General features: G+C 28.7%; 1 protein-coding gene across 4 annotated transcripts in view; it reads right to left on the reverse strand.

Moving 5' to 3' along the window:
* The window catches only part of LOC129613904 (epsin-2), a 163,115-nt gene that overhangs the window by 70,157 nt on the left and 68,779 nt on the right, over window positions 1–24,179 (reverse strand). The window contains exon 10 of one of the 4 annotated variants that reach the window (XM_055528233.1): window positions 2,670–2,882. The exons of the other annotated variants lie outside the window; for them this stretch is intronic. Coding sequence (XP_055384208.1) covers window positions 2,820–2,882 — 63 coding nt within the window. The 3' untranslated portion in view covers window positions 2,670–2,819. Of the gene's footprint in view, window positions 1–2,669; window positions 2,883–24,179 lie in introns of those variants that run through there. 4 annotated transcript variants of the gene reach the window in all.

Here is a 24,179-nt window from a genome sequence, read left to right on the forward strand (position 1 = left end):
CTTCATATTACTATTACTCATCTAAAAGAAATTTTTGTACTATTTTGTAAAGTAAATTTCGTCTACAACCTAGTAAAAAATTTACTCCACAAAAAAATACAATTTGTGAATTACTTGACGGTGAATTACTTGATATTTTACTATCGTCGAGCATTTTTACTACAATTCAGATTCCTAGTATTATTGTAGTATACGATTTTTGCACGATTTTATACGATTTTTATACGCTTTTTTTATAGTGTACTTATTAGTGTCTAAAAACGTAACAACCTGGGGTCTAGAAAAAGATAATATCAAAAATTTGGAAAAACGAATTTAATTAGCACTTAAACAGATTTAATAAGCAAAATGGAAACTAATAAGCACTTTTTTTAAAAATTTTTTTGGAAAAGTGCTAAAACTAGAAATTTAAAAAAGCTTTTGCTTGTTTGAGATAGTTTCGCTTGAAAAAGGTATTTTCCATTCTTTACCCAAGTTATTAGTTTTTACTTGGGTAAATAAGGTAAAAGATTCATTACGCAAGAATGAAAAAAGTAAAATAATTCAAATAGAAAATGAAAACAGTCTAGATGAATTCGTTTAATAACTATGTGCCTGGCATCTTCCTTGTCAACAGAAGTAACAGAAGTAACTTACACTGTAGTAACTTAAATGAAATACCTCTAAATGAGATGAGTTTGAATCTATTTTGAGTAGTCTAGCGGACTCCATACATTTATTCTGTGTCACCGAAACTTGGTTGTATAATGATGATGCTACATATTATAGGTTATACACAATGAGTTCTCTTGAATTTGCTGTTTTCGCTCATAAAACTGGTGGTGGTTGTGAAGTTTTTATAAATAAAAAACCAACTTATCACAAAGTATACTTTGATATTGTTTGATAGTTTTTTGAGCGTTCACATATCAAAAAATCTGATGTGGTTAGCACTTAACCGACCGCAATGTATATTGTCTAGATTAACAGAAGTATTCCAGAAGGTTATGAAAATGCGCTTTAAACATAATTTACTAAAAAGGCGTAAACTATGTTATTTGCGACCTAAGTTATCATCAAAGTTCTTAGATAATTTAACAAAGCTTCTTAAGTTGTATTTTTAGTAAGTTACTGGCTAATTTAACTGAGGAACTAAAGACAGTACAAAATAAATAAGTTGGAAAATTTCAAATAGAATTTTGTCTTTGTGTATGTAAAAAACATTTTTTTTAAAAAGTGCACACAGATGAGATTTTTAACAAATTGAACATAGAACTTTCTTTAAAATATATATACACAGTGGTCTCAACAAAGTTTATGCAAAACTTTGCAAACTAACTACTTACGTATCTAGTTCTTCAGTTTTAATTTTTTCAAAGTTTTTGGTTTAAATTTTTTATTTTAAACCGAAACCTATTTAAAATTTTAAAAAATTTTCAATTTTTATTTTTGCGTGAAATATTAAACACTTGTTATCTAACAAATTGTGTTTTACTACAGAAAATCGCTGTATGTTATAAATAAAAACATAGTATTTTCTATTCAAAAACTTTATGTCGCAAACTCGGTTTCTGCTTAAACATCCAAATTCTAAATTTTTCAAAAAATTGTCAATTTTGTTATTGACTTTGTAGCTAATTACTGTACAATTAATTAATTAATTAATTAATTAATTACTAATTTGTGGGGAAAAAATCTACTTTGATAAGGTCCGTGAAGACAGTTTTTTCTTTTTGCAGAAATTAAATCATGACCTAATCACTAATTAATAAATGTTGCAGATTAATTATTACATTTTTATATTTTTTCGTTACTTTTACTGGTTTGCTTTAAAAATATTCTTAAGCCTCAAACTCCAAAGTTTTATATGCCGAAAATATTTTACACTTAAGAAAAAGTAAAATTTAACTAAAATTATGATAATCTACATTTCTAATTAAATAAAAAATTATTAAAATTACTTCAAATTCTAGAAGCACGTGGTTTAAAAAATTGTAATTAAAGTTAAATATTCTACTTGAAAATAAGCATTTATGTATATGCATAAAGTATATATATTTTGATTGAGAAAAAAGTTTTACAAATTTAATTTTTTTCGTACAAATAAGGCAAGTTCTTATTAAAAAAAATTTTAAGAAATGTTTTTGTACGTTTCGTTTCAATTGATTCTTTTTTCATATTTTATTGCATTTTGCAATAGAGCGTTTAAAATATAGAAGCGTTCGAATATATTAATATAGTACATATCTACTTATATTTAAAAAATTACTATTTATCATATAAGTATTCATTTCTGCAAATTATGCATCAAGTAATGCGCATTTCTAATAATACTTTTAAAAAATAAGGAATATTTATATAAATAATCAATAAACATGAATTTAATTGTTGTTTTTTGAAAAACTATTGTTATTAATTCTAGTAACCAATATTTATTACATCATACTTATAGGTGTATAAGTTGAAATAAAATTTAAAAAATTTTTTTCAATGGTTGATAATTTTTCCGAAATATAATTCTTTTTTTTTTTTTTATTATTGGTATGAAAAGAAAACTTCCTTTTATTCGGAATAAAATACCTTTTTATTTTTCGCTAATATATTTCGTGCGCTACATACGCACTTTATCAAAGCTGATTTTCTTCTAATTAAGACAACAAACAATAAAAATTGAAATTTATTAAAATTAGGAACATTATAGCTGACTTAATATAATTATCTACCTGACTTAACCTAGAATTTGATTATTTTTTTAATCGTTGATGTTGAAGTCCAGAAACTTGAACTCCTTTAAAGCCTTCTTAACCTTCTTCTTAACCTTTACTGATTCAATTTCGAATTTACATTCGAAATTGAGGAAAATGGAGAGTTACCTTTTTTGGACATACTGGTGAAAAGAAAGTCTGAAAAAATTGGATTCAAGATATAAAGGAAGAAAACAACAACACAAAGATGAAAATGGCGGCGTTCAACTCTATGATCCATAGAATGCTAACCACACCGATGGACAGACACGACTGTAGATCAGAAGTAAACTTCATTTTGGACACGGCTTAATAATAAACAAGTAAAAACGTTTCATTCGGTATAAACAGATTGAATTATACCCTGCACCTTTCGTTATTGTGTAGCAATTACTCGAAGCTCTGAAATCATTCTATAGAAACTTCACAGACATGTCTGACCTATAATTGGACATCCGACTGCCAAGTTTCATGAATCTGACCTTATAATTTTTCCAAATATTTAAAATTAGCTTTTGGAGTTGTATGGTAAGTACCTGAACCTGCCAAGCAATTCCATCAAAACTTCACAAATATATCTGATCTATAATCGGACACACAACTGCCAAGTTTCATGTATCTGACTTTATTATTTTTCCAAATATGTAAAATAAGCTTTTGGAGTTGTATGGCAAGTACCCGAACCTGTCAAGCAATTCCACTAAAACTTCACAAATATATCTGATCTATAATCGGACACACAACTTCCAAGTTTCATGAATCTGACTTTATTATTTTTCCAAATATGTAAAATAAGCTTTTGGAGTTTTATGGCAAGTACCTGAACCTGTCAAGTAATTCCATCAAAACTTCACAAATATATCTAATCTATAATCGGACACACAACTGCCAAGTTTCATGAATCTGACTTTATTATTTTTCCAAATATTAAGAATAAGCTTTTAGACTTGCATGGGAGCTACTCGAACCTGTCAAGCAATCGCACCAAAACTTTAGAAATATGTCTGACCTATAATTGGATACACGACTGCCAAGTCTCATGAATTTGACTTTATTATTTTTCCAAATATTTAAAATAAGCTTTTAGACTTGTATGGGAGCTACTCGAACCTGTCAAGCAATTCCACTAAAACTTCAGAAATATATTTGAGCCATAATTGGACACATGACTGCCAAGTTTCATGAATCTGACTTTATTATTTTTCCAAATATTTAAAATTAGCTTCTGGAGTTGTATGGCAGGCACCCGAACCGGTGCAGCTATCCCATTATAATTTTTAGAGCATGTGTAGAATATAATTGGACACATGTATACAAAATTTAATATTTATACCTTTATTAGTTTTTGAAATATTTAAAATAAACTCTTGGAGTTGTATGGCAGCTACCCGAACCCGTTGTCCGACTTAGTCCAATAACAATAGTGTTCGTCCTTGGCACAAAAGAAAAAACTTGTGAAAGTTTGGTGTCGATTGCATTATTCGTTTTTGAGTTATCGTGCGATCGGACGGACGGACGGACATGTCTAAATCGACTCAGAATTTTACGCTGAGCAAGAATATATATATATGTCCATACCGCAGATGACTCCATCAAGTAGTTACAAACTCCATACCAAAGTTAATATACCCTTCACGAAGTGCAGGGTATAAAAAAGAAAAGAATTGAAATAAAATGCTTTTATTTATAAATTAATTATAACATTATTAGTTTTCCTTATTGTATATTTTAAAATTTATTTTAATTAAGTTCTACTTAGGTATTGGCCTGAAATTTTCGCAATATCTGCACATGTTGTGCGAACAAATTTTATAAAAGTATAACATTAACAAAGTAAAATACAGTGTAGCTCTACAAAATTGAAATACTTGTAGTACATTGACTGCTACTATATCAAATAAACGACAACGCATATACAATCAATCTAATCAAATAGAAGCGTGAAAAAGTAACTGTAAAATCATCCCATACACAAATACGGAAATATTAAAAGCCTGAAATGGCCTAAGTTCTTAGTTAAATTCCTTCTAAATCTTACAAATGACATTTAAAATTTACCCTAGTTCTTAGGTAATTTATGTCGCTATTTCTTACACATATGCATATGTATATAAATTCGTTTTTGTTCATGTATAAATTACATTCAATCAGTAATAAATCAGTAATAAATTTGCATACATTTCCAAAAGCTTGACAGCTTCAGGTACGTGCCATACATTTCCAAAAGCTAATTTTAAATATTTGAAAAAAATATAAAGTTCCAATTATAGGTCAGACATATCCGTTAAGTTTCTATAGAATGATTTCACAGGTTCGAGTAATTGCTATACAATAATGAAAGGTGCAGGGTATAATTCAATCGGTTTATACCGACTGAAACTTTTTTACTTGTTTTAAATTAACAAATTTAAGGAACAATTATAAATTCTTATTTATACTATATCGAAAAGTTTCAATTGTAGATGTTACGACCATAAGAAACAAATATAATAAAGTTGGGTCAAACCAATAGTTTGTATTGTAGCACTTTTCCCTTCAACAAGTGAAAATTCTGCTTTTAAATACAGTCTATGTATACCTATCAAACTATTAAAATTATTTTCATTCATATACAAAACTATTTCTAGAGTTGCATATATTTAGGATGACGCATATATGCAGTGTTTGAAATAGAGCAAAAATTAATATAAAAAGGGGTTAACATAATGCTCGATTTTAAGGGTTAATTGTGTGAGTTAAGAGAAATAATTATATTTTTTAATTTCATGGAATTTACCGTTAGCTTTTTGCGTTTATAAAAATTTGGAAAAGCTTGCGGTTTCGGAAATATAAGGTGTCAAAAATTCAAATTTTACGAATTTCAAGAGGTGATAACTTGAGAGGGGGTGGAGATGGAAAAAAATTTTCTTCTAACAAAATGAACTATTTGTCAATGTCTAAAAGCTCCTAAAATTTCAAGTTTCTACAGGACGGACGGACGGACGGACAGAGTGAAACTAATAAGCACTTTTTTCAAAAAATTTTTTGGAAAAGTGCTAAAAACGAAAATTAATATACTTATATGATTTTATATTGCGAAAATTTATTTCTCTCATACAAAAGTATATAGTAAGTAAAATTTCAGTCAGCACATAATTAAAAAAATTTATTAAATAAAATTAAATTAAGTACAAATAAAAATTCATATTTATTGGCTTTTCTATATATAGTTAAAAAAATCTATCTCAATGATTCATATTAAAGAAATCTAATACCTACATTGAGTATTCAGTATTAGTTTTTATACCCGTACGAACGTATGTTCGAAGGGTATACTAAATTGGACTTGATCGGGGTACTGGTTCGGGTACCTGCCATACAACTTCAAAAGTTATTTGGCTATATCTCAGAAACTATAAAAGCAATAGTATTGAAATTTCACACAAGCGAATATAATAGTAGGGCCGATGTGCTTGATAAAATTTGTAAAAATTTTTTGGCTCTCTCTGATAGCTGCCATACAACATCAATTGTAGTTTGGCACACACAGTATTTTGAAGAATACAGTACTAAAATTTTGCATAAATTAATATGGTAATACAACAACTTAAAGTCATGGTCTGCCCATAGTCAGTTATGGCATATTTATTCGTACATAGGATAACAAATTCGTACGGATATCACAGATTTGACAAGGTCAATTCTATTTTCTCTCGTTTTTTTCTAAAAATGTTGCATTATCTTAAGAGAATTTTTATGTTAATTAATATCTTAAGGCAATAATTATATATCCATATAGAATAAATATACATCCATATAATATCACTATTATAATTTTATTATAAATTTTCATTAGTCTTAATATTAAAAGAGAGATAACGAAAAAATTCTAAAGTTAAAACTTAAAAATGTTTTTGTTTTCTGAATTCATCCATATACGCCAGTTTTTTTTATATATGGAACAAAGGTAGAACAAAAATGACAGTATTTTCAGCAGATATTATATGCATACATATAAAAACATAAATAACAATATTTTTTACAGAAAAAAATTATGTGCTTTATTACACACTTACACTCGTAAAAATAAAAATACTCAACGTTTTCAAAATGTATACTCTTACAAAAGATACTTAACAAAAGCGCATAGAAAACAATAACAGTATAGAAAAGGTAGAAACCAAAATGGGAATTCTAAATTCCTCTCAAAAATTTTGTGTTTCCACTACAGAATAAAGTTGGGTCAAACCAATGGTTTGTATTGTAGTACTTTTCCCTTCAACAAGTGAAAATTCTGCTTTTAAATACAGTCTATGTATACCTATCACACTATTAAAATTATTTTCATTCATATTCGAAACTATTTTAGAGATTGCATATATTTAGGATGAACGATTCATAATTTCGAAATGAAGCAAAAATAAATTTAAGAAGATGTTAACATAATGCTCGCGTAAGTTAAGAAAATAATTATATTTTTTAATGGCACGGAATTTAGCTTTTACCGTTTATAGAAATTTGAAAAAGCTTGCGATTTCGTAAAAATAGCTGTCAAAAATTCTAATTTTACAAATTTCAAGAGGCGATAACTTGAGAGGTGCTGGAGATGGAAAAAAATTTCTTCTAACGAAATGAACTATTTGTTAATGTCTAAAAGCCCCTGAAATTTCAAGCTTCTACAGGCTGGGGTCTGGAAGAAAAACGAAATCAAAAATTTGAAAAAATAGACTTTAGATAACGGTAACAATGTTGTGTTTTTCTAAAATTTAACTATAGTATACCGCGCTAGGGGAAGCAAGCCTCTGCCTTTATGCGTTTGCAAACTTTCAAAAATGCTTATGGTTTCATTGCAACAAATAGTTAAAAAAGGCCATTTTTAGGGTTTGGGGGGGTATAATTTCTAGAGGGGAAGAGATAGGTAAAAATTTTGTTCTACGGAAATAAGTTTCTAGTAAAGATCTATGTACATACAAAATTTCAGCTTTCTATCTTTAAGGGTGTAGAAGTTTTGTAAACAGACACACGCATAGACGGACGGACGGACGGACAGAGTGAAACTAATAAGCACTTTTTTTCAAAAATTTTTTGGAAAAGTGCTAAAAAAATGGTATTTCAACAAAAGAATATTCTGAACTAAATGAAGTTCATCCTAAGCTAAACGAAGTTCATTCACAACTAAATGAAGTACATCCTGCATTAAATAAAATTCACGTGACTACTTGCAATATTTTTGATATGAAAAATTTTAAATTTGAATATTTAAACAAGCTAACTGAATATTCACACTTTTGTTACATAATAACAATAATTTCACTAGAATAGACGTTATTGATTTGCAAAACAACATTAATAAATTTCTCATTCATCCTCTTTTAAGTGGATTACAAAATATATTACAATATTTTTGCAAAACTGATTCCAATAGAATTCACAACTTTGTAACCACTTTTAAAAAACTTTTTGAGGAAATTATGTCTGAATATAAGTTTCTACAACACCTAAAGAAATCTGGTTCATACATGCCACCCATTAATTTTGACATTGACAGGACAATAACATATTTAAACAGAAACGGAACAAGTGTGTTAGAAAAAGTTGGTACCGGTGTTTTAGTGCCGTTAGATTTTCAATTTAGACAAATATTTGAAAGGAAAGAAGTTTTAAAAATAGCTATAAAAAAATTTGATGAAAACTCTCAAAAATTATAATTTTGCACAAGGTAAACTTTGGCAAGAAAAAAAAACTTAATAATGATAAGACAACTGCTCCATATTTTCTATACATTAACGATTTTGAAATAAATAATCCATTGGCTTCACATAGTGGTAACCAAGCAATAACTGCTATTTAGTTTTCTTTTCCGACGTCACAACGTTTTTCGAAACTAAATGATGTATATTTAGCCGCACTTATCAAAGCAAAGGATATAAAAAAATTTGGAAATGATTTAACAATTAACTCATTGATTGAAAAATTAATATCATTGGAATTGAACGGTTTAAATTTAAACTTGGACAACAAACCAGTAACAATTCAGTTCATTTTGGGATTAGTTCTGGGCGATAACTTGGGTCTTAATCAGGCTTTGGAATTGAGTAAATCGTTATCAGCTACTAAATTGTTTACTTTTGTGTTGACAATAAAGATACTAAAAAAGTGTTAGCAGAAGAAAACGTATTAACTTCAAGAAATGAGAAAAATTACAAGAAAGCTTAACAGATGATCCAGCTGTTTTTAATGAAGTTTTAAAGAATTCCTTGCTGAATACTATTTCATCTTTTCATGTCACACAGACTTTTGCAATCGATTTAATGCATGACATTTTTGAATGTGTAGCACATTATAATCTTGCACTTATTTTAGACTATTATATTAAAAAAAAATTTTTTACTTTAGAAGATTTTAATGGAATAAAAAATAAACTTACGTTTGGTGATACAGATATTTCAAGCACCTTTAAAGACCTTCTTTTCCCAAATATAAAAAAAGGATTTAGTCTTTCAGCCAGAGAAATTCAGTCTTTGATACATCATTTCCCTCTTATGGTAGTTCATTTAATTCCCGCAAACGATGAAGTTTGGATTTTTGTATGCACTTTTGTTTTATTAATTGATAGCTCACTAATGCCATTTTTTGATGAAAAAGATATTGAAGAACTTCAAAAATTAATTAAATTTCACAACACAGAATATGTCAGATTATTTGGAGACGATTTGAAGCCGAAACATCACATTTTAATTCACTATTCCAGAATAATTCAGCATTCCGGCCCACCAAAATTCTTTTGGTCTTTTAGATATGAAGGAAAATATATAGATAGTCTTTTAGATAAGAAGGATTCGAAATCCTACGCGAAAGTTATTACGAGCAGAAAAAATGTATTATTATCTATTGCAACGAAATTTCAAATAAAATTCGCTTATCAATTTTTGACAATATATGATTCAGATAAGTTAATCTGTCTTGAAACACATAAATGCACGTGTAAAACTCCAGATTTACTTCCAAATAAATTAAGAATTTTACATTGTAATGTTGTATATTTCAGTCAAGTTTTACATAATGGAATATCATATAAAAAAGGACATTTCTTATCCGTTACGAAAAATTTCATAACTATATTCTACGAAATAAACGAATAAGCTATTGTTTTTGAAAAGGACTTGTATTTGACGTGCCACAAAAATTCATCAAGCTTTATAGATTATTGTGTTTATAAGACCAATAAGATATTTTTTATTTTAACGAAAAACATATTTTTTGCAGCTCAAATTGAAAATGGACATAAACATTCACGGTCATTGTTTATGACAGTGAAATATTGAATCCTACCTACATCACATTGGAAAACACAGATTCAATACTTAATTCCGGTTCTGAAAATGCAAATAAAACTTCTGAGGAAGCGGAAATTTTTTGCACTACAAATGATCCACTTGCAGATTTATTAAGAGAGTGGGGCTTATTTGATGATTTTTATGAAGTTTTTAAATGTAAATTAATACTGAATTTATTTCAAATATTTGTTTCTTAATTAACACTTTGTACTAACACTAAAGTATATGAAAGAATGGCATGTAGATGAAATTTTTGGCGGGCAAAACTTTCACATTAAAATTATATTTGAACATAAACTTGAAGATTGGCAAAATGAATGTGTAAGTAGTAAGACAAGAGTGTAAAACAAACGTTTAAAAAAATGATATAAAAAGACACATAAATGAATCTGAAGCAATATTTGTATTTGTGACAAAATCTTACAATATTTAAAAATAATTTTTTAAGACTTCTAAATTAATTTAGACTTATTTCAAAATTAAAAGCTTCTAAAAATATTAATTCTCTAATCAATTATTGGCTTGCTAATATTGGCGAGAAAACACCGTCTTCGACCTGCACTCATTATTCAGAAGTAAGTAAAAAGTTTCTTCCATATTTTTGATAACATTTTCAACTATCACTTTTAATTTTGTCATAATGTTTTATTCCACGTATTTACTATAACACCTTACTTTAAAACTATTTATTACATATTTTATATTACAAAATTAAAAGCAATTATTCTTTCAGACCAACGTTTTGCGTACTTCTTCACGATGTTTATAAATGAAGTATTAAACATTACAATTTAGCTTTTAATGTAGTATAATTTTTAATTCCCAGATGATCGGCATAATTTGCCCTGATGTATTAATTAAATATAGTACATATTTCAGGATTAAAACGATCTGAAATGTGTGCTGCCATTCTAATTTTATAACTTTACTTATATCTTTCGAAAAAAACTTTTTAAATTAACAGAAGTTGAATCCGAAAAGGCGGAGCAAAGCTGATCCTTGTTAAAGAAGTATGAAGAAAAACAAAAACTAACATCTGACGACTGGACTTGGATCGTATACCATATTATAGAGCATATATTTGATATGAGAAGAAAATAAGCGTCAATCAGTGTGGGGATCTGGCCGAACAAATTATTAATATTTTTCCAACAGAAAGAATGGTAATTAGGTAATAATATTGCTTTTCCATATATTATATACATTTACTGTACTTTTAAAATGTAGATAACCTACTTCAGTCAAGATAATAAAAAAAGGAAAAATTCCGTCAAAAGGAAAATTATGGGATCGTTATCAAAATAGACAACGCTTTTTCGAAAAAAAAACGTTAACCGAAAACGAAAACTTGCTGAAGATTTCAAATACTGCAAGCCTACTGAAGCAAGTGCTGACTTTGAGGAACTGGAGAAAGTTTGAAACAAGTGCTAAAAATATGTAACCAAACAATTTTGTATAGGAAAAACAATTAGACGAAAATAATATGATTTTACAAGAAATTTTGAATGATTGGCCATTAATTAAATGCTCGAGAGCTCCCGACCTGGTATTGCGAGGTTGCAGATAATATATTTTCTGAGAGGATTAAGGATATAAAATGCAAGATTTTTCTTAAAAAAAGGCGACATGGTTTCAGCACAGGTAAGATGCTTGAATCATCATGTTCTTAATATACATTTTACACAGTTAATTAAATACTTTCAGAAATCTTAACATATGTTACATGAAGTTATTACATGCAGTTTCAATTCCTCACTTCCTTTAATAATTGTAGTTGGAAAGGAATTTGAATATAACATGTTCTATGTTTGATTAGACGACAGCAAATTTGGTTTCGAGCCTTATGTTGAGGCAATAAAATTTTGCTGTAAGATAATGAATACGATGAATTTAAAATATCAAAATGAAAGCGTTTCATTTTGGACTTTGATACAGAAATTTCTTTTTGACATTCAAACACAATCAATAGTAATTCCTGTAGTGGACAGCTTTATGAATGATTTGAATGATTGTATTTAAGAATGTAAGTAGGTTTTTCTAATACTTTCCACCTTTCTAAATGAAATGAAAAATAAAACAATTTCGTCTGTTTTTCAAATTTACATTTTTTTAGCGTTGAAGTAGTTTGAAATACAAATTTTGAGAGGTATTTAAAATTGTATTATTTTTCATTTTATACCTTACCAACTAAAATATTAGAATATTTGAAATAAAATTTATTAAAAATAGCAAGCAAAATTCATAAAAGGGTTTGAAAAATGTTTGTTTTTCTTCCTAAAAGATTTTTTTATTACTGAATTATTATTATTGTTTATTTAAGAGAAAAAAAATCAACTTGTCAATTAAATAATAAAATATGTATTTACTTTTGATTATTAAACTTACACTAAAATATGTAAAAATTAAATATAAAAAATTATGCACGTCCACATTATATTTCAACTTCTATCATTCGAAAATTTTAAGGTAAGCTTACTCTAGAAATAAGCATTCTTGTAATATTATTTTGAAATATATTATGCATGTTACTTTATAGATTATAGAATATGTACATTTTTAGTGAAACAAAGTATGTATACATAAGAAGATTTAATAGTGATAAATAAATATTATTACACAGAAATAGTAATAAAGAGGTTTTTTAAACTTAAATTGCTTAAAGTTTTTATTTTTTTATAAACTTATAAATTTTCAATCGCTATAAAGTCAGTCTTAAATTTAATATATCATTTATTAAAATAATTAAATCAAAATTTCAATTCAACGAAATTCAACGAAAATATTTCAATATTTCTAATTTAAGTGTCAGCAAATATAATTACCCGATGATTTAAGAAAGAATATGAATTATATGTTCATTTTAAATTAGAATGGTGTTAACATATATTTTTTATTTAAAAAGTAGTTTTATTTCAATGTTAATTTATGAGTTGATATGTGCTAAATAATGTTGGGTCAAACCAATGGTTTTTATTGTAGTACTTTTCCCTTCAACAAGTGAAAATTCTTCTTTTAAATACAGTCTATGTATACCTATCACACTATTAAAATTATTTGCATTCGTATAGAATTGCATATTTCTAGGATTGCATATATTTAGGATGGGAGAAATTGCATTATTTAGGATAATGCAATTTCCCTGTGTGAAAGTGAATAATACTGATATTATTAACTAATCGGATATATGGGAAACCTTTTTTTCTAAAAAGTTTTAGAATACTTTTGCGATAACTGATCACAAATATTTGTGATTTTTAATTTTTTATTTTTAGCGAAATAATTCATTATTTTTTAACTTAAATCTTCAATAAATTACCTAAAAAAGTAATATTTAACCAAGGATTCTTAGTTTGGTTGTCTAAGAAAATTGTTTCTTTTCACCTAAGTTTTTTAATCAAATTACAGAAGAAAAAAGTTTTTTTAAATAAAATAGGTAATATTCTACCAAAGAAATTTAGGTGATTTACCTAAGAAAATGGTAAATAAATTGCCTATGTTTCTTAGGTATATTGCCAAAGTTCAATGTTGATTTTTATCAATTTTTTAGGTAAAATTAACATAGACTAAGTTTAGATTTTACCGTAGAAAAAGTTAAAATTACCTAAGAGCTTCGGTGCATACGTCAGCATTTTTATGACGTCAGCAAATATTACCTAAGATGTAGGTAATTCGCTTAGGTGATATAAAAAAATTAAATTTTCTACATATGTATAACTTGGTTAAATTTTAAATTTTTTTTTATCTAAATTTTCTTGGCTATATTAGCGAAGATCTAAGTTGGCTAATTTATAACTAAGTTCTTAAGTGTGTTTTACTCGATTCTTACGTGATTTCACGTAAGTTTTTCGTTCAGTGATACATTATTACACATTTCTTTAACATACATAATGCTTGCGAAGTACGATATAACATGTTAGTAAGATTTAAGTTGAAAACAGATTTACATTTCGCCGCGGAAAATTGCATTTAAATATTCATATATAGAATATGCATATATAAATGGAACTGTCCGGATTTTGAGACTGGCGTTAAAATAGCCTAAAATCGCGTCTTACGCTGGCGGTAATTTTTGAAATCATCTGTTCCCATGTGCATGCGATTTATATGCAAGATATGGAACGGTTGTTTTTCTCTTCTGGGTTAACAACGAAATTCGTCCGTCGTTGTCGTTTACCGTTTTGTTTTTACACTTACTAGAATATAGAACGTGCATATGACGAGTATTTTATGTCAAAAAGAATGTATTTTTACAGAGCATTGGAATATTCATACGAAACATAATATTATACATGAGATACAGAACGAATTGCAAGAATTTTGTAAAATTTAAGTTCATATTCATCTCAAATTATTACTCATTGATTGACTACTTATAGCATATGGACATAATCATTATCTTAATATATTAATATGAACTGGTAAAATATAAAGTCTGTAAATCTGGAAAGAAAATTCCAGTTTTCCATTAGAGAGAAACAAAAAAAAAATTGTTCATGTAAGTAAATTGTAAAAGAATTTATCAGTTGAAAAGCGACAACAATATTACGTTTTTTTACTTCCGTTTCACAAAGAAAATGAGAAAAAAAATAAAGAAGAGAAAACAAACACAGACGATTGACATAATTTTTAGTTATTTTTCATCCTTTCTTATAACTTTATCTAACCCTCTGGTCCACTTTCATTAGAAATATACGAAATTGCAGCCAAAAGCTACATTTAAAAAAAAATTTATAGCCTACAAAGGACAACAGTTCGCCATAGTTATTCAGTCAACATATTTTTTTGCAGCACACGTCCACACGTATTTTTAGCACTTTTCCAAAAAAAATTTGAAAAAAAGTGCTTATTAGATTCACTCTTGAAGATATAAACCAGAAATTTTATATGTACATAGATCTTTACTAGAAACTAATTTTCGTAGAACATAATTTTTACCTGTCTCCCCCCCTCAAAAAATAATACCCCCCAAAACCCTAAAAATGCCATTTTCAACTATTTACTATATTTAACCGAATGTATTTTGCAAATTTTGCAAACGCAAAAAAGCTGTGCGTTGCTTCTTCTTCTACGGGGTACTATACTTGAGCTTTAGAAAACTAAATAGCCGCTAAAATTTACCGTTATATAAAATCCGCTTTTTTTAAATTTTTGATGTTGTTTTTCTTCTAAACCGCAGGTTGTGGGCGCCTGAAATTTTAGTAGCTTTTAGGCACAAATTAATAATTAATTTCGTTAGAAGAAAATTTTTTTCCATCTCCACCCTCTTTCAGGTTATCGCCTCTGGAAGTTTGTAAAATTTGAATTTTCTAAATTTCTATAAACGCAAAAAGCTAGCGGTAAATCCCATAACTTTAAAAAAATATAATTATTTTTCTTAACTCACGCAATTAACCCTTAAAATCGAGCATTATGTTAACCCCTGTTTAAATTAATTTTATCTTTATTTCAAAGACTGCATAAATCGTTCATCCTAAATATATGCAATCCTATAAATAGTTGCGTATATGAACGAAAATAATTTTAATAGTGTAGTGGGTATACGTAGATTGTTTTTTAAAAACAGTATTTTCTTTTGTTGAAGGGAAAAGTGCTACAATACAAACCATTGGTTTGAACCACCTTTATTATATTACCTTTTGCATAAAAAATATAACAGGTCAATTCAAGTGAAATAAATTGTTTCTCTAAAACTACAGTTAACCGTTTCTATTTGTTTTGTTATAAGCTGCGTAACAAGCTTATTCAACTTATTTTTTATATTTTGCGTCAACGACTTATTGCCTAATCTAATTCTTAATCTACCTTTCTTCATTAAATTGTATATTTATGCACATAATATATACCGAGTTATATTTTAACACGTTGAGTACTAATGAATCAGCTCATGCTTAATGGCGAATTTAATCTAATGAAAAAAGGAGAATATAAATTAGTTTATGTAATAAGTTTATGTAATTGCAAAATATAAAAAATTTTATTCATATACCAGCAGTAATCATTCATTGAGCAATAATTTGAAATGAACATGAATTTAAATTTTAGGAAAAAACTATAAAGTTCTTGCAGTTCTGCTTGTCACGTCTTCTTACTTATGTTTGATATGAACGTACTATAAATATAATACACAAATTGTAGCCAGATTTACGATAAAAAGAAATAACGTACATATTATATTATGTATACAGGGCTGTCATTATGTTAAAAACTGTTGGCTCCGATCGGAGAAATTTGGTTCCGATTTGGAAATTTGTGTCCCCGGCCTTTTGCATTTGGGCTCCGATTTTGTTTCCTCAGTCAGACCCAAAAACAATTTGATAATTATTCTTGAAAAAATTTTCAATTGAAAAATATAATTTGTAAATAAAATAAAACTTTTTTTGCAATATTTAAAAGTTCGTTGACATTACCTTCACTAACGAAATTATGTACATATACCTTTTGCGGCTAATTTTAAAGCCGCAACTTATCTTTTTGAAATCAAGTTAATCAATTAGTAAGTTGTGATGTCAAATAACCAAACTTAGGAAAATTCGTTCGACGTCAGCCGATGAAATATGTTGGTATAAAATTTTTTCAATAAACGATAATTTTGCAATATTTACATTTTAATTGAAGTCGATCGAATATATTGTTAAAAACTTGAAAAATTTAATCAAAGCTACCTCATGTCAGCTCATTGTAGTGCGGGAGCTTATTTTTTTTCTTTTTCTTCTTTATTTAGTAATTCAAACTTAAAAAAAAAAACAAAATGTACACAAATTATACGTATTCATGTAAAAAAAAATTAATTTGGACCTGAGCCCAATCATCTATATGATCCCCAACTTTTTTCGTACAAATATTCCTTAAATTTAACTTAAACATTAAGTAAAATTAAAACTAAACTTTAATATTTCTTTGCAATAATTAGGCAATTACTATAAGTGTACAAAGTAAGCTTAAAAATACTTATAATGTACTAATAAAAATTGAATCATCTGTCTATTGTTTAATGTTTCAAAATAATTTTATAATATTTACCGACCGTATTGTGTATACAATAGGTAGGTTATGTGATGGCAACAAATTTTGCATATCGAGTTTTCGGTGGGAATGCACTTCTCCATAGTAGGGAGGTGTAAGCAAACTATTTTTAGCAACCTGTCGGTTTGTCGGTCTGTGTGTGAACACGTCTATCTCAAGCTCGGCTTGAGGCTCAAGCTTTAATGAAATTTTATATGCAGTTTAGGTCGACCATGCCACGGATTGATCAACTTTTGAGATATTACAGGCCCCAGGAACTGCACTTTTCAGCGAGCCTGTTTTACATTTTGACCATTTTGAAGAAAATATTCAACCGATTTACTTGAAATTTCATATATAAGCTTTGCTCGACCATCCGCGAAAATTCCTATGTTTTGGAAGAAATCAGGCGTCGGCAACTGGACGTTTACTACGGGCCAAATATACATTTTCGTGTATATAAAGAGAAATAATCAACCGATTTCATTGAAATTTAATATTTGAATTCCTCATATTAAAACAATGAACATGTAAATTTTTTGGACAGATCAGGGCTCGAAAACTTATTTGCGGGCCGATTTTACTTTTTTCACCATATCTACGGAACGAATTGATGGAATTTCTTGAAATTTCATACTTGAGTTCTGGTTATTGCCGAAACTAACTGATGGACATTTTAGGGAATTCGGGTAGCACAAAACAAAACTCTACTAAGAGCCAAATTTACATTTTTCTAGGTATTTTAATTATAAGCTCACTAATGTCCTAAAAATTGGAAAGAAGTATTTAACAGACATTTTTATAATATTCTGTAACACTTTCACTTAACTAGACAATACACAATGCGGTCGATTATGTGGTGACCACACCAGATTTTTTTATATGATAATATGATTTCTTCTTTCATTAATTAATTAGTTTCATGTGTTTTACAGTTATTAATAATGAGAAATATCAAAAGGAAACAAACCTATTTTGTATCAATACGTACTTTTTTATTTCTTTTTCAAATTCGGAAATGTTATCAATATTTTTCAGTACGGTTGTTAGATTATTGTAGTTTTTCAAACAATTATACAAACAGTTATTCTTCTGATTGTTCGTCTTGAATAAACTTAAGTAAAAGTAGTTTTATTACGCGTATTGTAATTACGAATGCTGAGCATTCGATCTAATATAAAATTATGCTTAATGAAATTATTAATTATTTTAAAAGCAATCATATACAACTCCTTTTTGCAAGGGCTAATCCAAGGTAATTAACCACGTTAACAGCAGTGCCATTGAATGAAATAGAAAAATCGTTTTCTAAAATCATGATCTTTGTTTTTCTTACATTAGCGGAAAGACGATGTTTGTTGAGCCATTCTTTTATTGATTCGAGATCTTCCTTAATTGATAATCATAAATTTTTTTCATCACTTTCAGCTTACTTACTACATCGTCCGCATAGATACTTAATCACTACATCGTCCGCATAGAGTTGCAGAGATTCTCTAAGATTTAGATAAGCTATGTTGTTGCTATATATTTTAGATAAATGTGATCCTAAGGTGGATCCATGTGGGACACCCTTTCTCATGGTCTTGAACGAACTATATATATTACCAACGCGGACTGCTTGTTTTCTATTGAGCAAACATGATTCAAAAAATTGTATCTGGTTAGTAGAATAATTCAGCATTCGGAATTTCTCCAACAGATTTTCGTAGTCTACACTATCACAAGCCTTCTGCAAATCTAAGAAGACACGTGCAACGTATTTGCCGTCACCTGGAGCTCTTCGATATGAAGTGGATCAAACCTAAACATGCAAACGGAGTATTAGAATCCATCTCAAAACCATACTGCTCCTTGTGCAAAACGTTATTATTTTGTAGAAAACACGCAAGCCGATTTTTTACTATTGTTTCGAAAATTTTTGATAGAGCTGGAAGTACAATAATAGGACGTTAATTTGAACATTTATTTTTACATCCAGGTTTAAAAATTGGTATCACAATTGCTTTTTTTGATGATTGGGGAAAATATGAATTTTCAAATGAAACGTTTATAAATTTTGCCAGAATTCCACTTTGCGGATCAGAAAACCTCTTAATATATTTCGTTGATATTTTGTCATATCTTGTAGCTGCAGCAGAATTAAAGATTTAATAACTTTTTTGACTTCGCCAACATTGCTTAGTCTTAAAAAAAAGGTATCAAAAATTCAAATTTTACAAATTTCAAGAGGCGATAACTTGAGAGGGGGTGGAGATGGAAAAAAAATTTCTTCTAACGAAATGAACTATTTGTTAATGTCTAAAAGGTGGTAAAATTTCAGGCTCCCCCAACCTGGAGTCTAGAAGAAAAACGAGATCAAAAATTTGGAAACAACGAATTTTGGATAACGGTAAATTTTAACGGCCATTTAAGATCCAACGGCCATTTTATTTTTTTTAACGTTTAACTATAGTACACTGCGCTAGGGGAAGCGAGCCACCGCCTTTCTGCGTTTACAAAATTTCACAAATGCTTACGGTTTCACTACAATAACTAGTTAAAAAATGGCATTTTTAGGGTCTTTTTTGGGGGAGGGAGCATAACTTCTAGAGAGGGGGAGATAGGTAAAAATTTTGTTCTACATGAATAAGTTTCCAGTACAGATCTATGTACGTAATTTCAGCTTTCTATCTTCAAGGGTGTAGAAGATTTGTAAACATATCCACGGACGGATGGACAGAGTAAAACTAATAAGCACTTTTTTCACAAATTTTTTGTAAATGTGCTAAAAACTCGTTCATGCTTTCAGCTATATCACTTTTTTCTGAAATATTTCTCTATAGTAGGGAAATGTAAATAAACTATTTTTAGCAACCTGTAGGTCTGTCGGCCTCTCGGTCTTCCGACCTGTCGTTCTGTCGGTCTGTCGGTCTTTCGGTCTGTCGATCTGTCGGTCTGTGTGTGTGGACGCGTGTATCTCAAGTTCGGATGAACCGATTTTCATGAAACTTTATATGTAAGCCAATTTCGACCATGGCACGGATTGATCAACTTTTGGGATAAATCAGGCCTCGAGAACTGCACTTTTTATGGGCCTGTTTTACATTTTTGACCATTTAGAAGAAAATATTCAACCGATTTACTTAAAGGTTCGCTCGATCGTCCGCGAAACCTCCTAATTTTTGGAGGAAATCAAATGTTAGCAACTGGGCGTTTACTACGGGCCATTTTAGCGTATATAAAAAGAAATAATCAACCGATTTCATTGAAATTTAATATTTTAGTTCTTCGTATTAAAACAATGAACATATAAATTTTTTGGAAAGATCAGGGCTCCAAAACTGATCTGCGGCGATTTTACATTATCCACAATATCTGCGAAACGAATTGTTGGAATTTCTTGCAATTTGATATTTGAGTTCTGGGTTTTAACGAAACTAAATGGCGAGCATTCCAGGAAATTCGTTCAGCAAAAAGCGAAACTCTACTAAAAGCCAAATTTACATTTTTGTAGGTATGTTAACTATAAGCTTACTAATGTCCTAAAAATTGGAAAGAAGTATTTAATAGACATTTTTATAACACTTTCACTTAACTAGACAATACATATTGCTGTCGGTTATTTGCTGACCACATCAGATTTTTATTTAATATTACAGGATCCTTCAAAGTTCGTCCTTATTGAACTTGATTTTTTTTTATAAATACTCCAAAGTGCTCTGCTATGTTTTTGACTATTGGAAAGTTTATCTGAATCTTTGGAATCCTTGTATAATTTATGCACATAAGGATCATCTATATATTTCCTTCTAAATTTAAAAAATGAATTACGAATTTTAATTTTTTGTAAAATTTCGCTTGTCATCCACTTATTATTTGTAGTTTTGGTGTTGTTTTGAATTAATTGGGAGAATTTCGTAACAAGGCTATCAAAATCATTTTCGAATTCAATATTTTCCAATATGGTATGGTTTTCGAAATTTTCGTACATCAAAACTACGTTATATAATTCTGTATTTTCTACATCCGGCTTGATGTCTACACTCCCAAAAAATAACTAATGACCAGAAAGACAGTAATCCAAAACGTGAAAATTGTACTTGTTTTGACTAACATCCGTTATGAAGTGATCAATAATAGTATTTGAGATAACTCTAGTGGCATATTCCGGCATTAATTTATTATAGATTACATACCCATTGCTTAGCAAGGCATTTGTGTAGTGATCCACCTCCATGCAATTAACCTTCAATAAATTTATGTTGAAATCTCACAGAATAATAGAATTTCGCGTTTTCTCAGTTATTTCATCAAGTTTAGTGATGAAATCCGCAACTCGCGTCTTGTGATTGCGATATATCGACATAATGTTGATTCCCAATTTTGTCAAATTAAGCGTAAGAAAAGTGGACGAGGTAAATTCTGTTTTCTCTATGAGCGTACTATTGATGTTGTTACTAACATATATAGTCGAACCACCGTACAGAATCCCAAGATTCGAGAAATATGAGTTATACTCAGGTAAATTATAAAAACAGTTTTCCGATTCTAATATTTTCTTCTGTTAATTTGATTAAAACTAAATTGAGAAACTCTTTTTATGTTTATGAAATCTTTAAAATGTTATGGAACATTTTAAACTCAAAAGAATTATTTAAAAATATTGATGCGAACAGCTAGGAACCAAGTTGTGATCTTATTAATCGCACGATAACACAAAAACGAATAATGTAATCGACACCAAGCTTTCACAAGTTGTTTCTTTAGTGCCAAGGGCGAACCCTGTTGTAATTGGACCGTATCGGACAACAGATTCGAATAGCTATCATACAAGTCCAAAAGGTAACTTTAAATATTTGGAAAAATAATAAAGTCAGATTCATGAAAATAGGTCATTATAGGTCATATCCGTGAAGTTTCTATAGAATGGTTTCACAGTTCCGATTAATAGCTATATAACAATGAAAAGTGCAGGGCATAATTCAGTCGGTTTATGCCGATTGAAACGTTTTTACTTGTTTTTATTTAAGGTACGTTTTCTCAACAGCATTTTAACGTACGTATAAGGAAAATAATAAGGTGTTATAAACATATGATCAGAAAAAAAAGTCACAATAATTTTGAGTTTCTTTAATATTTTGATGTATGTTTTGATCATCATAACTAGAGCCTATACTTTAAGAAAAGTATAAACTTTTATGAAGTTTCACATGAAAAATATTATTTTAAGTTTAATTTTAATTGTGATATTTTTCAATCGGAATTTATTTATAATTTTTAATAAAAGTTTTTGTTTTGTTTAACTTTTTTAATTGATACGGTTTCTTGTACTAATCAATTGTATGCAAGCAAATATTATAGTATTTTAACATTTTTTTTGTGAAAAGCAGAATGTTACCGTTTGTGCACAAAAAATATTGTGTTTTCTTCTAAATTTCTAATAAAGAATAAAAATTAATTAAATGAAATCTCCACAGTGTGATAATACATATAAACTTTGTCAAATGTTTTTCTAGAAATTTGCTATTCGAAAACCACAAAGCAGAAAAAAAACCAAAAAAGTTTTCAGACTTTTCAATTTTTTATACCCTGCACTTCGTGAAGGGTGTATTGGCTTTGGTATGGAGTTTGTAACTACTTGAAGGAGTCATCTGCGGTATGGACATATATATATTCCTGCTCAGCGTAAAATTCTGTTGATTTAGACATGTCCATCCGTTCGTCCGTCCGTTCGATCGCACGATAACTTAAAAACGAATAATGCAATCGACACCAAACTTTTACACATCACTATTGTAATTGGACTAATTCAGACAACGGGTTCGGGTAGCTGGCATACAACTCAAGGAGTTTATTTTAAATATTTCAAAAACTAATAAAGGTATAAGTATATTTTTTATACATGTGTCCAATTATATTCTACTCATGCTCTAAAAATTTTAATTTGATAGCTGCACCGGTTCGGGTGGCTGCCATACAACTCCAAAAGCAAATTTTTTATATTCGGCAAAATAATAGAGTCAGATTCATGAAAATTTTGGTCATGTGTCCAATTATAGGTCAGATATATTTCTGAAGTTTATTTTTGAATTGCTTGATAGGTTCGAGTCCATACAAGTTCAAAAAATTATTTGAAATATTTGGAAAAATAATAAAGTCAGATTCATGAAACTAGGCAGTTATGCGTTCATTTATAGGTCAGGTATGTCCGTGAAGTTTCTATAGAATGGTTTCACAGGTTTGAGTAATTACTATACAACAACGAAAGGTGCATGGTATAATTCAATCGGTTTATACCGACTGAAACGTTTTTACTTGTTTTTTGTTTGTATTGTTCAAATTAAAAATTACAAAAAAGAGTGTTAAAATTCACACACATCTCAATATAAACAATAATCCGATTCTTTTTGTATTCTTACGATAAAAAATTGTAAATCATATTCGTAAAATTTTATCGTAAAAAGTGTGTAGAGGTATTGTAAAAGCCTGCTACCAAGTAAAAGCCATTTCATATTTATTCTTAATATTGTCATAAAAATGTTATTAGAAATTTTATTTAAACTAAATAAAATCAGCAAGATAATATAATATTCGTAAATGAATCATCATTTGAATAAGAATTCGTTAATAAATCATAGTGCATATGAAATGAAGTTATACTTAAAGATGGGAACGGATTGAATTTTTTTTTTAGGTGAAGCGTAAATAAATTGTCTGCCGGTCTGTATGTGCTCGCGTGTATTTTAAGTTCGGTTGGACTAATTTTGATAAAATTTTATATGTCAGGTAATTTTTGGCTGTGGCACAGATTGATCAACTTTCGGGATATATAATGAATCGGGACATTTAACCTTTTTCGAGCCGATTTTAAATTTTTAAGCATGTAAAGAGAAATAAGCAACAAATTTCTTTGGAATTTAAAATAATGAACATAAAAATTTTTTGGAAAGGTCAAAGGTCAAAATACCGAACGGTTTTCACATTTTTTACCGTATTTACGGAACCGATTATTACCGAAAGTAACTGACGAACTTTTCAGAAAATTCGGAATGCTCAAAGTGAAACTCTACTAAGAGGCAAATTCACATTTTTTTATGTATTATTATACCCGTTCGATTTAACTTTTTCTGTCCGTCCGTCTCATTTATTTCACAAT

This window comes from Condylostylus longicornis, unplaced genomic scaffold, assembly GCF_029603195.1.
Source record: "Condylostylus longicornis isolate FDR11 unplaced genomic scaffold, ASM2960319v2 ptg000096l, whole genome shotgun sequence".
In the NCBI taxonomy this organism is placed as follows: domain Eukaryota; kingdom Metazoa; phylum Arthropoda; class Insecta; order Diptera; family Dolichopodidae; genus Condylostylus; species Condylostylus longicornis.